Source organism: Eleutherodactylus coqui, chromosome 12 (assembly GCF_035609145.1).
Source record: "Eleutherodactylus coqui strain aEleCoq1 chromosome 12, aEleCoq1.hap1, whole genome shotgun sequence".
In the NCBI taxonomy this organism is placed as follows: domain Eukaryota; kingdom Metazoa; phylum Chordata; class Amphibia; order Anura; family Eleutherodactylidae; genus Eleutherodactylus; species Eleutherodactylus coqui.
This window is the reverse complement of record NC_089848.1, coordinates 54,564,064-54,581,752: the sequence shown is the minus strand read 5'-3', so window position 1 is coordinate 54,581,752 and position 17,689 is coordinate 54,564,064. Positions and strand designations below refer to the sequence as shown.

General features: G+C 42.7%; 1 protein-coding gene across 1 annotated transcript in view; it reads left to right on the top strand.

Annotated features, from left to right (window-relative positions):
- The window catches only part of KAT2B (lysine acetyltransferase 2B), a 94,019-nt gene that overhangs the window by 27,515 nt on the left and 48,815 nt on the right, over positions 1 to 17,689 (top strand). The window contains exons 2-4 of the mRNA XM_066585231.1: positions 7,533 to 7,659; positions 10,700 to 10,845; positions 11,440 to 11,529. Of these exons, the coding sequence (XP_066441328.1) occupies positions 7,533 to 7,659; positions 10,700 to 10,845; positions 11,440 to 11,529 (363 nt within the window). The remainder of the gene's footprint in view (positions 1 to 7,532; positions 7,660 to 10,699; positions 10,846 to 11,439; positions 11,530 to 17,689) is intronic.

The window sequence follows — 17,689 nt, the reverse complement described above, 5'->3', positions numbered from 1 at the left end:
TAAGGACGCGGCGCTTTTTTTTTCCATTTTCAATTTTTCCTCTCACCTTTTAAAAATAAAAATCATAACTTTTATTTATCCATCAATGTAGATGTCTGGGGGCTTAATTTTTGCGGGATTGTAGTTTTCAATGGTACTATTTACCATATAATGTAGTGAAAAATTTTTTAAAATTCCAAGTGACTTATAGTGGGAAAAAAAAAAAAAAAGAAATCCGCTATCTTTATTTCTGACGACGTTCACCGTGTGGGGCAAATAATGGGTTACTTTGATAGATAGGACTCTTACGGATGCAGTAATACCAAATATCATTTCATTTTTTTTTTATTTAGATTTTTTTAATATAATTATGGCAAAAATGTTTTTTTTAAACTTTTTTTATTGCCTTTTATTTTTATAATAATGAGTAAAACATTTTTAAACCAATTTTTGCATTTTTTTTTAATCCCCTTTGTGGATGACTCGCAATGGTTTGATTGATCCTGCGGTTTGATGAAATATCATAGTATTACGTTATACCGTGGTCTGACAGGCTCCACAGGCATGGCTTGATAGGCAATCTGAATTCCCACAGCTGCCATGGCGATTCCACAGCACCACCTTATCTCATCTCGATGGGCCATTCTAGACCCCTGGACATTGATCAGAATTGTCAGCATTTAAAGGGTTAACAGCTCCGATGAGCGGCGCTGCTGTTTGGAGCCGCTGCGGGTGGTGTCGGCCGTAAATAACTGCTGGCACCCACATTGTATGGAGCCGGATGGACCTCCATACAAACCCCGAACCTCCAGAATGTAAATGTACATACTGGAATGATAAAGGGGTTTTCCAGGCAAAAACTATTGATAACCTATCCTCAGGAGGGGTCATTACAGGGTTGTAATTTACAGTATTTATTTAAAATAGGGATAAACTTTATCTTGACTCTTTAAGTGGTTTTAGACAGAGCGATTATCGTTCAAACGAGCAAAAGTGAAAGATAATCGTTTAATCTAAATGCGCGCCAATGACTGAAAGACAAACGGTAATCATTCACTTTTCGCTCGCTGTTTATTTTATGCAGGCATAAAAGTCTTTGTTGGCTCATTCGGTTTAAACAGCGCTCATTCAGTAGTTCTCATTCACTTAAACAGCGAATGTGAAAGACTGTACAATTTCTCGTTTGAATGAGCGAATTACGTGATTGTTAGCTCATTCGCTTGTTCGCTTATGCAGCCAGTTTAGTTAGGCAGATGCAACGTTGGCCCCTTCAATCTGCTTGTCTAAACTGGCTGCATGAGCAAACGAGCTAACGATGACATCATTCAATGATGACATCATTCAAATGATAAATCGGCTCATCTAAAAGCACCCCAAGGCCTCTTTCACATGGGCAATGTGTTTTTCGTCCGGCCGCAAAACTCACGAATGAGAGAGAGAGGCATGACCAAGTCACGACTAAATCTTGTGTTTTCTCACCCATTCACATGGCCGGGTGCGGTGCATACACACCACATACCGGAATTCTTTCGGGTGGCATAAATTCTTCAACTGGCTCAGTAGAGCCGGCTGACATAGTTTAGCAGTGCTAGTCGCTGCTAAAGTCCCTCCCTTTGCCGGCAGCTCCGATAGGCTTCTCTGGGAGCTTCTGGCTGATTGCGGCCAAAAGATAGGGCAAAAGCTATCTTTTTTGGTCGCATGTAAAATCGTCTGCCGAGTTCGGATATGCTAGGCGGATATGCTATTTATTTTGGCCATCTGATTTTGCCCATACAAGATAGTCCCCGACTTGCGAACATTCGAGTTACGAATTTCGCTAGATACGAACTATCTGTCCTGCACAGTATGATGTAATGCTATGGCATTACATCATGCTGTGCAGGGACCGGACAAGCTTCTATCAAGCCTGATAGAAGCCTGTCCGGTCAGATCGCGGTTGCTAGGCAGCCGGGGGCCTTCCAGAAAGGCCCTAGGGCTGTCTATGAAGAGTGCCTATCAAGCCGTGTGCTTGATGGGCACTCTGCATAGGCAGCCCTGGGGCCTTTCAGCAGGTCCCCGTCTGCCTAGCAACCGCACAGCGTCCCGTGATCTCATCGTGGGACGCTGTACGGGCCCCCTGAACGTCGGGTGCAGGCTGTTCTTACAGCGGGCACCCAGCGGCAGCAGTTCCGACGAGCCGCGCCACTCGTCAGAACTGTTAACACTTTAAATACCGCTGTCAGAGCGGTATTTAAAGTGTTAACAGTTTCGACAAGCGGCGCGGCTCGTCGGAACTGCTGCCGCCGGGTGCCCGCTGTAAGAACAGCCGGCACCCGACGTTGTATGGAGCGCGCGATCCCGCTCCATACAAGCATTTGTTCGACTTGCGAACAAAATGGACTTGCGAACAGGCTCCTGGAACGGAACCTGTTCGCAAGTCGGGGACCACCTGTACAATCACATAACTAACTGGCATGTACTCGACAGTTTTATGGCCGTACACACCTTTACCTTCATCATAGGCAAATTGTTGGACAGGCTAAAAGGGTTTGTATTACAACTATCCCACAATTGACCCCAGTTCTCTGGATCGGTGGGGGTCCCAGCAGTCTGACTCCCACCAGTTAGACTTCTATTACTTATCCTGTGGATAGGTGACGCAAATCAGTCGTTGGATAACCCCTTTAAATTATGTTATCATGATTTCATGAGGACCGATTTCTAACAAATCAGCTCTGAGTGGCTTTTCCGATGGGTCTGTAATAAACCTCATCTTGGGAATGGACTTATCACACAAAGCAATTTATAAGCAGAGAAGAAACCAATGACAAGGGCACTATTAGATAAAAGACGAACAGAAGATGTGCGCCCCCTAAGGAAGAGCACAGAAGAGGAAGAACAGCAGCACTAGGGAGTGCTACAAGCAGGAACTAAGTTGTATATCCTAGTGCTACAAGCAGGAACTAAGTTGTATATCCTAGTGCTACAAGCAGGAACTAAGTTGTATATCCTAGTGCCTGTAAGCCCAATGACAAGGGGTCTATATTTTTCTGTGGTGTTTGTTACTGAACCAATGAAGTGTTGTTACATGAAGGGAGAATATAGAAGTGTAACAATGGGTTAAAGGGCAGAAGACTGAGGACTAGTCATTAAGTCTGGATGAAAGTTAGCAGTGGCATACAGGGGTTCATTTCAGAATATCTTCTAGTAACTTGAATTTGTGAGGAAATATTGTGTTTTTGTAGCTATTACCAAGCTGTAAAGGTTATATGACACAGAGCATGGTGATTGTAGGGGCTGAAAGGTTAGGATAAGGGAAAGCAAATTAAATGTAACAAGAAAAAATGTAAGGTTATCTAACTTACATGAGAACAAATGTCATGATATAATCCCAAAGTAACAACAAAAGTTGTAAGTCCATGGGATGGCTTTGACGTGAGCAGAAGTTGCAGAAACACAAAATTGCTCAAATTGCACTACGCAGTGTACGTTTTCAGTGACTAATGCAGTGTAACTGTAAGAGGCGATACAACCTTATTCAGTGTAAGATATTAGTGTAGATACCACTTTATATTACACATTACTTCTAAATATTCAGCACTATAAATACTTTTTAAAGGGCTACTCCGGTGAAAACATATTTTTCCAAAGCTGCTTCCTACAGCTGATTACCTGTGGACGTCTCCTATGTGCATTGTAGTCACTTCCATGCCGTGCAGCCTCCTGTCCGATGCTTATCGGGCACCATCTTGATGTTGCTTTCATTGCTTTGTGATAATTAGAAATGAGCGAGCACGCTCGGTAAAGGCAGATACTTGAGTGAGCATCGCTCTTCTCGAGTATCTGCATACTCGTCCGAGCAAATGCTGGGGGGCGGCGGAGGAGCGGGGGTGGGAGTGAGAGAGATCTCTCTCTCCCCCCCCGCTGCCGCCCCGCATTTGCACGTATTCTATAGTCGCCTAAATAAGCTGCAGACCAGAAGTATACAATCAGGATGAGCAGTGATCTCCTCTATTATAACTGTGTGACAGGAGCTGTGTGATCATCTTCGGTGAATGTCCTAATAGTGTCTATGCCCTCCTCTAAACAGTTTTTCTGCGGTAAGGTCCATGTAATAGCATCACAGAGACTGACTAGTTTCAGACAGCATAAACTGAATGTATTCACACTGGCGAATTCCGTCCGATTGCGATATGGACAGAACTCCTGCACGTTAATAACATTGATTTAAATGTATTTTTATTTACGGAGAGTTTTTCTTTTTGCAGCAATGCCGCAAGATAGAAAAATCACTGCATGGCCTAATTTTGGGCAATTCCTAATTTTGGGGCCATTTCTCATTATTCCTTATGGAATCTTAAAAAAATTGCACTGCACTCGCATGCGATGCCATTTTTACCATTGAAAACTATTGGAAGCATTTGTGATTTTTTTTTTCCACACGCCTGAAAAAGTTGCATGAAAATCCCAAGTACATAGATGCAACGCGTACTCACCCATTTGAATGCACACTGAGTACATCTGAGTCCATTCGAATTAAGATCACATGACCATCTGAGAAGAAAGAGGCCAGGAGTTTAAGAGAAAAAGGAATAACAAACCAAGGTAACACTAGCCGATATATAAATATATAAAAATATATTTGGAGGATAGTTACATAATAAGTGGGAAGGAAAATGTCACCTGGGTGGCCCTTTAAATATTATTGAAATCGCCACTGTCCAACAATGGAAACCAGGTCTATCATTTTCATCAGGGATGTCCATACCGGCTATGGCTATTGAACCTTAACGGCCTGTCCAGGTTAGAAATACTTTAGTCCTAAAACAGTGCCACACTTGTCTACGGGTTATATCTGGTAATGCCACTGAGCTCCATTGAAGTAAATGGGGCTGAACTGCAATACCATGCAAAACCTGTAGACGGATGAGGCATTGTTTGTGGAAGAAGGGAGCCATGTTTTACTTATCCTGTAGTGAATGTGTTGATAACCGTCACTTAAGGACTTTTCTGAAAGGTCCAGAATTATGCGGCTAATTGGCATTCAAAAAGTTTTTCTTCCAAACAAACAGTTCTGTTTATGTACGTTGTGGAGGGAAGCCTTCCATTTAGGACTTGAGCCAGATCATCTAGTGATGATCATCTATGGTGGACATGGCTTGTCCATGTATATGGCCAAATACGGCATATCCTGGTGATAACAGCTGATTGCCATGTTGTTTTTTTTTTTGTTTTTTTTTATTAACATGGGGTTGCCTTCATGACAGAACGCCTATCTGCCATATATGTACATGTGCCCCCTATAGACAAGGCATATATCCATCGGCATCCCCAATTCCTGACTTCACAGATGCGTATATGGCCAAATAATATTAGAGCTCTAAATAATACACTGTTACCCCCAGTAAGATCGACCGTATCACCTCTAAATTGTTTGGTTTCCTAAAGATTAAGTACATCTTAATGCAAGGCATGTTGGGCTCGTAGACTTATGGCCTAATTACACTGGATGATTCATTCAGAATCGATCAAATTGTCGGAACCCCTCGAGAATTTGAATGATAATCATCCCGTGTAAATGCATGCAACGCTGTCTGTTTACAGTGAATGGAGGCGGACAGGGGAGGACGCCCCCCGGCCCTCTCGCCTCCATGCCTGCAGCGCTGCGAGGGATGCCAGTGATACTTGTTCCTGTGTAACCTTACAGGACAAGCATCACTGGGACGAGTGTCAGGCATCGTTTGCCCGACAGCTCATCCCGTGTCAATGAGGCATTAGTTTGCCCGGTCCGCGATCTGATTGTACTGGATATCTTGGTCTGCCCAGGTGCTCCCTCCGCGCTGCACATTAGAATCCTATTCCAGTTGTTCCCTCCTCTGGGGGGTTGTGGTTGTGCTTCTAGCTCTCTTAGTGCCTTCCAGGAAAGTGCTTACCATGTCATTAATTTGTGTAAAGACTGTGTGAATGTGTAAGTAATTGGATGCAATTAATTTATTTCAGTTCAGGAGATGCCGGCTCTTGGTGTGTTACTTGTTGTATTAATTAGCTACTGTGCAAATTACCAGGCATCCATCACTAGGGTGGATTCACACGTGATGTAACCTCCACAATCAAAGAATCTGCTGTAGAGGTACACAATATAATTCTATGGGGGGCGAGGGGAACATAAATGGGTTAAATTCCCTCGCAGATTTTTTTTCCTGCTGCGGAAATACATTCCATAATGTTTTTAACGTGTGTTGAAGTTTTTGGATGCGGAATTGTATCATAGACTTCAATGCTTCTTATTACTAAAACCTGCGGCGCAAATGTGGCAACAGTAATTCCACTTGGGTTTCGCTGTTGTGGATTTTCAAGGCATATTTTTTACACCACGCGGGAATCCACCCTTGTATGGAGGGTTTATGGTATAGGAGTTCTTTGCAGTCTGTTGCATTGTGTATTGGGCTGTCTTACTTTCTTGCTTGTTGTAAAGAAGATTATTGAACTACTAAGGCCCCCTTCACCCGAGCGTATGCGTATCTGCGTGCATGAGCATAGTGTTTTTGTGGAATGAACTGTGCTTTTTTTTACTGTACTCTTTGCATCTGCGTATTCATTTGTACGCGACAAAGAAAGCCGCACCGATTGAAATGGCTAATTAGTCTTAATGAATTCCCGCATGTTCTTAACTTTTAAAGGGGATCTTTGGTGTGCAATTATACAAAAAAATAGAGCATGCTGTATTTTTTTTTGCGCATGCAAAATATGGAAATGTAAGCGAACCCATTGAAATCAATGGGTTCTATTTTCGTCGTATTGCGCGCGCAAATCCGCTCATGTGAAGCCGGCGTATGGCTACTTCAGCACTGCGATTTTGTGATCTGTACAAATAAAAATAGAAACTAGACTTTTAGTAATGAAAGGGGTTGTCCCACCAAGATAAGCTATCTCTAAGTGACCGATTTGGGCATATTAGGATCATTGGGAGACCCTCCCAGGATTCCCCTCTAGCCAGATTGTAGAGCCATTGCACACCGCTTTCTCTGGTGGACCGGACTGTCCGTGTATTACAAGGACACAACTGCAGGTGAAATGTATAGTGGACTGGAGATAGAGAATTAAAGAACTTAATTAGTAAAGTCTGCAGGAAAGAAGGGAAAGGGGGTCATGATTAAAACTTTAGGTTAAAGGAGGTTCAAAAGGGAAGTGGTTTTATTAGGAAGCTAAACACGAGAACAAGGGGGCAAAATCTGAGATTAGTAGGGGGAAGATCAGAAGGAACCTCGGGAAACATTATTTTCCCAAAACTAGACACTGTAAAGCTCGGAGCAAACGCCCTCCAGATGTGTTTGGAAGACCAACAATAAATGAATTGAGGCACGTCTGGGGTAAGTATATATTCTGAGGGGGGAATAAAGTAAGGGTAGACTAGATGGACCATGTGGGCTTTATTGGCCGTCAGTCTTCAATGTCTTGTAATTGCTGGGTTCTCATTCACATTCTTGCTAAGTACTTGTAATGTTTTGCTTTTAATCTCTTACTGTACAGGAAGTTTAGCATTTAATAATAAGGTATTTTTAATGCCATTTCAGGCTGATGAAACCTGTAAATGCAATGGATGGAAGAACCCCAATCCTCCTCCCACACCACCCAGAATGGACTTTCAGCAGACAGTCGTGAGTCTCACTGAGCCGTGTCGTAGTTGTTCTCACACACTCGGTAAGGAAGACTTTCTGTTATGAATTTTATTACCTTTCTACCATGTTTCTGTTTATACATAGTATAAAATGCCATAATTCTTAATTGCGATGCCATATGTGAATTGACCAGTGTGGCCATACTAGTTTGAGCCCAGGCGGTTTTAAGATGTAAGAAAGTGAATGAAGACATAAGGCCCATTTAACGATTATCGCTCAAAATTCGTTCAGACAATGGCATATGAGCGATAACCATTGTGCGTAAACACTGCCATTGTTCATTCTTCGGCTGAACGATGATTTTAAGGTGAGCTTAAAATCCATCGTTCAGCCAGAGAGAGATAACAGCGGCCACTCGCTGTGTTCTGCATGGGAGTCCGAGATTACATTGAATTCTACCCACAGCCTGGAACAAGAACAATGGAGCTGTGTGCAGAGCTCGGACCACATGCTGTGCTCTGCAAACAGCTCTCGGTGCCCTTTTACACACAAATGAAACTGATAAAGTGTTCATGAACATTAGTGTCCATTAACACTTTATGCAAAACAATCGCTAAAACTGTGAATCTTTGAATGATTTCAAAGATTGTCTTTGCGTGTAAATGGGCCTTTAGATTTAGGGCTAGACAATGAAAGTATAAGAATATAAAGGTAATTTGTGACATCTGAATTTGGACGGTTGACTATTGGCTTATCGAGTCAAGGAACTGAAGCTGCCTGACCTAATTCTAGAATTTCCATTTGTCCTAGTTTCGTGGAGCCACTCGTTGGTTTTCTTGTAATATGATGTTACTTTTATAAATAAGTTTCCAATATACTTTTTAAATATTTTGACCTTCACGCTTCATGGTCGTCATCGCTCTAGTACTATGTTCTGATATTAATATAGTATGCAAAATTTGAGTTACACTGTTGTAGAACACTTTTACTATAACAAGGCATTCATATTACACTTGCCTTTTTTTGGCCTCTCCGGCAGACGGGGAAGGGGTTGGGAGAAACAGTATTGTTTCTGAGCTTCCTTGGAGTACTCTTGTAACTTGTGGTTTGTTGAAGCATTAGGCAAAATGTTAATTAATGTTACAATTATCAGCATTAGTTGAAAATAGCCCTGAAGGTATTTCCTTATCGCAGGCATTGATGGGTATGTCATCAGCACTCAGACACAAACCTGTATGATTGAGTCCGACTGCTGAGGCTCAGACATTGCTTGTATGTCCTATCCGTTTAAGGGCATGCCCACTTCTTGGATAGTAAATAAATGGCAAACTCTACATGTCTTACATGCAGATGTATTGCAGATTTTACCCCTTGCTATCTCCGGCAGTCCCATTGACACTGAATGAAACGGCAGTGCACTTGCGCGACCTGACCTCCATTCATTGATGTGAAAGAATTAACCAGGAACTGGAGACAAAGGGGAAAACAGGACTCCTGTTCTCAGGATCTGTGGAGGTCTCAGCGGTCTTATCCCAATCCATCTATCACCTTTCACTCATCCAGTGGATGAGTGAAAACTTATAATTGTGGCCTCTAACTGGAACACTACTTTAAAGGTTTCCCTTTTCGTGAAGGTAACTGGGTTGATTTTCTTCAGGTCATTCCAGATGCTTGTCATGGGAAGAACAAAACATTCGACAAATTAGAAGCATGCATTCTTGGCTTTCTCTAGTGATAGTTGACTTATTCAAAGGATGGGAACATTTTTCCTGGGGTTCCCTTGTGGTAAAAACACTTAAGTATCAAGGGAGGGACACTTATAAATAAAGACAAGTACATTTATAAGTAAAATGAAGACTGCGCTAAGAAAAGGCCTGCTACGTGGCCCACTTGCTTCGTGTGCTCTCAATAAAATGAACTCGTGAGAACTTCTGATGTTATTTTAGTGTTCCACGTACACCTTTTGGCTGGTACATTTTCAGTTGCTTAGTAGAGTAGAAATGAAGCCTAGAGAAAATCAACTCAAGAAAATGGATAGCTTTAGCTACTACTTAAAGAGAAGCTGTCATGATAAACATGCAGTCCAACTTCTGGCCAGAGTTATTTACAACCACAAGCTATATAACTTGTATTTTATTCATTTAAATCCGTGATTTTTTATGCTTAGGCATCCAGTGGGCGGCTCTATCAGTGTTAGACAGCTGTTAATCACCGCCCACTGGACTCCTAACTATAGAAAGTGCAGGGATTTTCCCACAAAACTATATATTATTATACCCAGTTCCCCCTACTCTATATAACCTGTTGCCCACAGATAGGACTGCACGTTCAACATAACCGTATCCCTTTAAGAATAAAGTACATCTGGCTGTGCCTTTTTTAGTGTTAGTTTTATCCGGTCTTTCGGAATAATTCCACGATGAGCGTTACATAGTACACAAATTACAGAACCACGGTTACATAGTTATCAGTTGATGGAGACAGTAGGGGTGAGAGTCCTGCTCCAACGAGCTTACATACTACAGATAATGGGGTGATACAGAAGGTAAAGGGGCTGGAGATGTGCACGGTATGGCGAGGTGAAGAGTGAGGGATGCTATACACATAAACAATGGTCAGACATTAAGCCGTGTGATGGCAGAAACGGTGTGACTGCAGGGGGCAGTTGATGGTGGCTAGCAGGGATTGCAGTCAGTAGGTCAGGCAGCATGTTATCAGGCGACATACAGAGAGTTTTGGCTTAGGAGATATGGTATACCTCCCTGAAGAGGTATGTTTTTAAAGCACGCCTGACGTTTTGTGAGTCCTGCATTGGCCGGGTAGCCTTTGGTAGTGCGTTCCAGAGGACCGGTGCTGCTCTGGAGAAGTCTTGGAGGCAGGAATGAGAGGTTTGAATTAAAGGGGCATTACCGAGATATTCTGGAGAACCTTTGTCCAGTTAGATTTAGCGAAATGATATTTGTAGGATAGACAGAATCTAAGTTCCGGTATTTACATTTTCATCAGGTGTTCAAGTGGGCCTCTTGCATTCACATTTAATGGCCAATCTCTTTTCATCGACTTTATAAATGACAATATCCCAGCATTAAATTGTGTTTTTCTCTAAACTTACTGTTTTTCAGCATCGCATGTTTCCCATTTAGAGAATGTATCAGAAGAGGAAATTAATAGACTCCTGGGGATTGCATTAGATGTGGAATACTTGTTCACTTGTGTACATAAGGAAGAAGATGCTGATACCAAACAAGTCTATTTCTATCTCTTTAAGGTACTGCAAGCCGTTCAAAGCCTGACGTGGTTACAGATGTAATTGCACGGTCAGTTTACTATGTGCGTGTCTTGGACCTTGATCTAGACTGTCTTTTTTGCCACCCTACAGAGTATATTTTCTCCAAATGAACCTGGTTTCTATTTTCCTGTAAACTCAGAGGCAAAGGACCTGCATCCACTCTACTTAACTAAACCATAATTTTATGATTCGAGAATTGTATTTACCTTCTATAATTCTACAGATATTTTTTTATCATACTGGTATAAGGAAAATGTTAAAGGGGTTATGGAGGAAGTAGCCGCTGGGACACAACAGAGTCGGAGCACTGCTCCGACCCCTGTATAGTCGCAGGTACTGGTAACTGCAAGTGCAGCTCTCATTGCTTCCTCTCCAACCCCGGTGTAACCCCGGACGGCGTTTCCTGGATAACCCCTTTAAGCATCCTTTATAATGCAGTGATCTAAAGCTCCCCAAGTGAGACCGATAGTCCTGCTGGACTTTTATAGATGATCTCTATTCCAATTGCATGAACTAGGTTAGCCGAAAAGGATGAATTCATACTTGATTTAACTTTTTACCTTTCACACTCAGCTTTTAAGAAAATGTATTCTGCAAATGGGGAAACCGATAGTGGAAGGATCTCTGGAAAGTCCACCATTCGAGAAGCCCAGTATTGAACAGGTAAAAGCTTTGATTGTGGTTTTTCATCAGAAAACTCCCTACGGTGTCTACACAGTAATTACCTACTTTCCTGAGAAGGGCTTTCTTCTCTGTTATCTTTTGATGGATTGTCCCTTTTGCCACCCACACTCATGACACTTCCTTGTTTGATTCTTCTTTTTTCCACCTTTTGTTAAACAGAAAAATGTACCTAAAATGGGAAGCAGAAGTTGTAAAACAATAGGAGCTAAATAGATATTCCATAGACAGTACAAGATTACTGGAGTTGTCCACTATTATTTTCTATCACATGAAGAAGTTGTCTCCTCCAGTCAACAACCCAATGACTGTTGATCATCTGTTCTTGGGGGTGATCACTTTTCTTACAATAATACTGAAATGAAGAATTAAAACACCATTTGAAATAAATGGGAGTTCATGTAATTCATGGATGACGGCGGCCCTCCGGAGCAGTGATACCCAACCTTTTTATCGTTGTGGAACCCCTATGGAAACAATTTATATCTCAGTGACACTCATCAATTAATTTTATTTATATATATATATATAATTCTTTTAAATTTGTGGTCGTGGCTGACTTAGACATGTTTCCCACCAGAAAAGTTGCCTCTGCCATTGCAAATAGTGGCGAGGGGTGGAGAGGGGGCGGGAGCTCAATGCACTGCTCCCGGCTCTTCCAGCCTCCTCCCTCTGCAGAGAGGGACACCGTATATCGGCCAGGCGTGAAAACCCAGCCGATATACGGTCGTCTGAATAAGCCCTTAAAGTAATACTCTGTTGATGTACCTGTCAAGTTTGCGATAGTTTGTGCTCCTGGGTCTTGTGGTGCTATGCACTTTCCAGAGTACATCTCTGCAGGTGGATCTGATTTGGCTGGCTGTTATGTGGATTGCTCCAGCCAGCCATTCACCTGGGGTGCACATAAATAGCAGCGCCTCTTGCTAGAGGTGGTGGTCATTACACCTCATCATCTACTTTCTGAACACTGGTGATTACATGCATACGTTTGTCTGAATCCCTTTCTGTCTGTAGGTTTGCAGACTCCTGGACTGAACTGTGTCCTGTTTGGTTATGTCTAAATTCCTTCTGTCTTTATTTAAGGAGGGGAAGTTAGGCGTCCTCACACCTCCTGCTTGTTTCATGCTTGAATTCCCCTCCGTCCGTAGGTGTGCAGACACCTGAGTCTGAACTAAGTTCTGCTTGGTTCAGGTCCGAATTCCCCTCTGTCCATAGGTGTGCAGAACCTTGGTGTGAGCTATGTCCTGCCTGATCTGTTTCCTGGTCTTGGGGGTTTCGCTCTGTGTCTTGTTCATGTTGCTCTATTTGCTGGAGTTTATATTATGGGTCATCTGTTTCCTGCTATCTTTTAGGGAGAGTTAGTTCGGCTCTATGTTCCTGACGCCGGGCTGTCATTATCAGGATGATTGCTTCGCTTATAGGCAGGGTTTCCCTATTGGTGTAGTCCAGGGTCAGATGTTTCCTTGTAGTTGTTTGGACAATGTATTTGCACCGTGTTTCCCCAGAAATAAGATCCCGTTTTAATTTTTGCCCGAAAAGAGGTACTAGTTCTTATTTTCAGGGGAGGTCTTATTTTACTTACCTAGCAGGCTTAGTCCGGGTCCTCTTGCTGCTCACAGAAGATCACTTTCTGGTTATGGGATTCATAAATACCGCCTCCTGGAAGCGATGGCTCTGATTGGTTCTCAAGTGCTGCTCAGAAAATCAATGCAGTGCTCAAAAAGGTGAAATTGTGTGCCAAAACTGTTTATAATTCCCCCCACCTTGACTAAAGCCCCAGTTCCAGCAGCAGAAAGCAGCCCCAAAGCGTAATGCTGCCTCCACCGTCTTCACGGCGGATTGGTGGTCTTTTGGTTATGCGTAGTGTTGGCTTTGTGCCCAACAGACCTTTTGGCATTGTGGCCCAAAAGGTTCCCTCTTGGTCTCATCAGACCATAATACATTCCCCTGCATACTTTTGGTAGACTTGATGTAGGTTTTGGCAAAGCATAGTCAGACTTGGATGTTTTTCTTTGTTAGAAAAGGCTTCCATCTTGCCTCCATACCCCACAGCCCAGACATATGAAGAATACGGGAGATGGTTGTCACATATACTACACAACCAGTACTTGTCAGAAACTCCTGCAGCTCCTTTAATGTTTCTGTAGGCCTCTTGGCAGCCTCCCGAACCACTTTCCTTCTTGTCTTCTTATCAATTTTTGAGGGACGTCCACTTTTTGGTAATATCACTGTTGTGCCAAATTTAATCCTCTTCGTAATGACCGTCCTTTTGCCGAAAAACACAACTAAGAAAATGTCAGGAAAATCCTACTGAACTCTATAACGGGGGAGATCAGAATCCCTGTAAATAATACTAGCCGTGTACTGACTACTATGTAATGTGAGTTTTAATGTGATTGGCTAATTCTGAACACAACCACACCCCCAAATATAAGAGGGTGTTCACACTTATCCAACCACATTATTTTTATTTTATTTTTATTTTTCCACCTTAAGTGATTCCAGTTTGTTTTTCAATGGATTTATACAGATAACGGGTCACACTGAGGGTGGAAATAAATCTAATTACTGATTAATCGGATTTCTGAACAGGGGGTGTGTAGGCTTTTTATATCCACCGTATGCAATATGTACAGTATATTCTGTATAGTTGCATAACAAGGTGTTTTCGGTATTTCCAGCAATTAAAGCGCATATTGCTTACATTCTTCTGTTTCACATTCCACCACATCCCGGCCCTCTCCATGTTCCAGCGGTGGGGCGATGTATGCTTGGTTTAGTTCATTTAACATTCCAATTCTTGTGACTGCACAATTTCAGGCCTGAAACGCTGAATCAAGAGTCTGTCATTGTAAAATCACTGCTGCTCCATGGCCGCCGCATCCAGCCTTCTCAGCGTGTCACAGTGCAAAACAAATCAGCCATTTAAAATCCCGATAATATGAATTTGCTGGAGTCGCTGCACTTGTTTACTTCAATCCAATAAGGAACAGATGCAGCGCAAGAAATGCCACGGAATAAAATGATTTCCTCAAATATTTACTGTTTTTCTAGATCCTTAGTCATCACTGATTATGCTTACATTGTACACAAATCCACATCTGCTCAGTACTTACATTGTATTGTTGCAGTGACACAGTAACACCTCTAAATATATAATATAATCAGCCATGTGTGGAGGCTGAAGGAGGGATTCAGAACAGGAAGGAGAGAGTGGAACATCCTCAGTAGACTCCGACCTCAGATAATACATGGTTACAACTGCAGAGGAATGTCCTAATCCTAGTGGTTATATAAAGACCATTACCACCATGCAGTTACCAATATAATGGTAAATATCAGTTCTGCACAGGCACTCTGCAGACTGTATACGTGAATACAATAAAATGTGGTGACTCACAGCTGATGCCCTCTCTGACTGGAATTGTTCACTTTTCCTACCTTTTCCATCTGGACCAGACCTCCATGATGACTTCTTTCAAGACAGACATCTTTGTTTCATCCCCGTTCCAGCACTACACCAACCTTTTCACAACTTGCACAAAATCTCCATTGTGTTGCTACCCCTAATTCTGTGCCTGTTGTTGCCCCATCTGCCGTGTTGCCTGTGCCCCCCCCCAAAATGGTCATCACTATAATTGCCATCGAAAATATAGCACCACACAGACAGCATCCTTGATAGCAATAGTGCCAGATACATAATACCCCTAAAAATAACAGTTTAAGAGAGCGCCTCAGTGCAGCAGCACTGCCATCTTTTGTACCCCCAAAACAGTAATAGTGTTCTCTTTAGTACCCCGTAGAGTAATACTGCCCCCTTTGTGCTATGGCACAAAAAAAAAAATTCCCTTTTATGCCTCCGCATAATTTTTAATTCCCACCCTTGTGACCCTTACAAAGTAGTAATGCCTATTTTTTTGCCTCCTAGACAGTAAAAATGCTTATTTTGACAATGATAATACCCCCTGTACGCCCCTTTCAGGGTAATGACCCCCCGAATGTCCTTTTAAAGGTACTAATATCTCTGTGTGCCCCCTTAAATAGCGATGCCTCATGAGTCCCCCTTAAAAGTAATAATGCCTTCTGAATGCCCACAAACAGTATAGTAGAATGTAAGAGAGAAAACAAGCTTATACTCACCTTCACAAGTGCAGTTTCCTCTTCTGGCTTCTGGCTTCAAGCAAGTGGCATGGTGCATCTCCTGCATCAGGAATCTGGCTTCCAAGCCGTGGGCTAAGCTTTCCGAAGGCTGCAGATCAGAGCATGATGGGACATAGAGCCTATGGCTTCATCATTACTTCTCCATAGGGTACAGTTGAGTTGAGTGGAGTTCGTCTGGGAATCTGAGTTGGCCCACCACGTTCATGGGTTTGGGGTTACCACCCACCTTCCCCACCACTAGCTTTGACTGTCCTTGTATAATACTGGCCACCTGCTATTGCTTTGGATAATCTTAATTAGTGCCTGGTGTAACCTTTCTATCCCATGTAGCCAGATCACTGATTTAATTGTAGAAGTCAGTTAATGTCAATGTTAGTAAAAACGAATGTAAAGCAAGTAATCGCCCACCGTTCAGGCTATAAAAATAAGTTAGGTGTTAGTATGACCTCTTTACTCCCAACAACAGAGACCAAGCTGCCCCAAATCTACGTTCTCAGTTGCAGAACAGGTTGGCATGCACAGGTATCCTGGAAATTGCCAAGTAAGCAGCAAACCTTCAAAAAAAAGTTTTGTTAGCTCAGCCCCTTCAGTAGGTAATACATACTGGAAAATAACCACTAGCTTTTACAGAATCTTTTGGGGTTCCCTTCTAGTTTTTGTAAACCCTGAATGGCATACCTTCACAGAAGTCCTGGTGTTATATTCAGATAGGTGAATTGGAAACTTTGTCTGGAAAGACTGTAATAATTTAATTTATACAGTAAGTTACAAACTCATACTTGGAACAAACATGATTGTCCTATGCAATGCTAAATCCACAGTTGTAGTCTGTCGAAACCTCCTGCAAGAGGAGATCTAAAAGCATTCAGTAGTAGCTGTGGATATTGGTAAGTTTACTCAGCTGGTAGCGAGAATTTGATCATTTGGGGCGGTTTCACGCACAGGTTTTTGCAGCCGATTTTAAAGCAGTTTATTGATCCAAAGACACAATTGTTTTCAAAAGGAATGGGAAATATAAAGGAAGGACCTAGGGTGAACACCCGCTGGCAATATAATATCCTTGCGATGCGAGAGAGAGTGAAAGCGCATGATAATGAAACCAATGATTTTCAATGGTTTCATTCTCATTAGCGATGTTTTTACTGTAACCTCGCATTGCAAAGAAGAATGGCCCATACCGCCAATTGTTTCCAATGGGGCCAGCGGCAGTAGCACTAGCCTCATTGAAGACATAGGGAGTACATTGCGCTCCCCTGACACAGCTGTGACAGCTATGGCAGGGGATTCCTTCATCCCAGCGGTGACCATGGGGATGAAGGAATGCCCTGTCATAGCTGTGGCAGAAGTCCGTGATGCTATCCCATTGCTTTCAATGGAGTCGGCACTGCTGCAGCCCCATTGAAAGCCATGGAATGAAGGCTACCACCTCGGCAATGATTTTCGGGGAAAGGCTTGAAATATTAGTCGTTTCCTGAAAATCATGGCTAGTTGTAAAAAAAAGTGAAAAAAAAATTAACTCACCTAGAAGAGCTGTCCGGCTCTTGTCTCTGGCCCCGGCAGTCTTCTTCTGTCTTCTGGAGGCGGGGGATTGAAAAATCCCTGCCTACAGAAAGTTCTGCCTCTGATTGGCTGAGCATCACGGGGCACCGTCCAGCCGTCATTGAATGACAGCTGAGTGCTGCTTCTGATTGGACACGGCGCTGCTTACTATGCCCTCCCAGTGGCGTAGTAAGCAGCGTTAAAAACATAGCGTTTTACAGAGTTTTTAGCGCACTCCATTTCAATGGGCGATGCAAGGCGTCTAAAACAAGGTGACAGTCTGAAAATAGAACATGCAGCATTCGTTTTAGCGCATGTTAAAAACGCTTGTCTGAGAGGTCCCATTGAAATAAATGGAGTCTTCGTGCAGCGCCCGTGTTAGAGAAGCCTTCTAGTTATCCTTGCTGTAGAATCCACTTCTGGCTTTGGCTCAAAATATTGC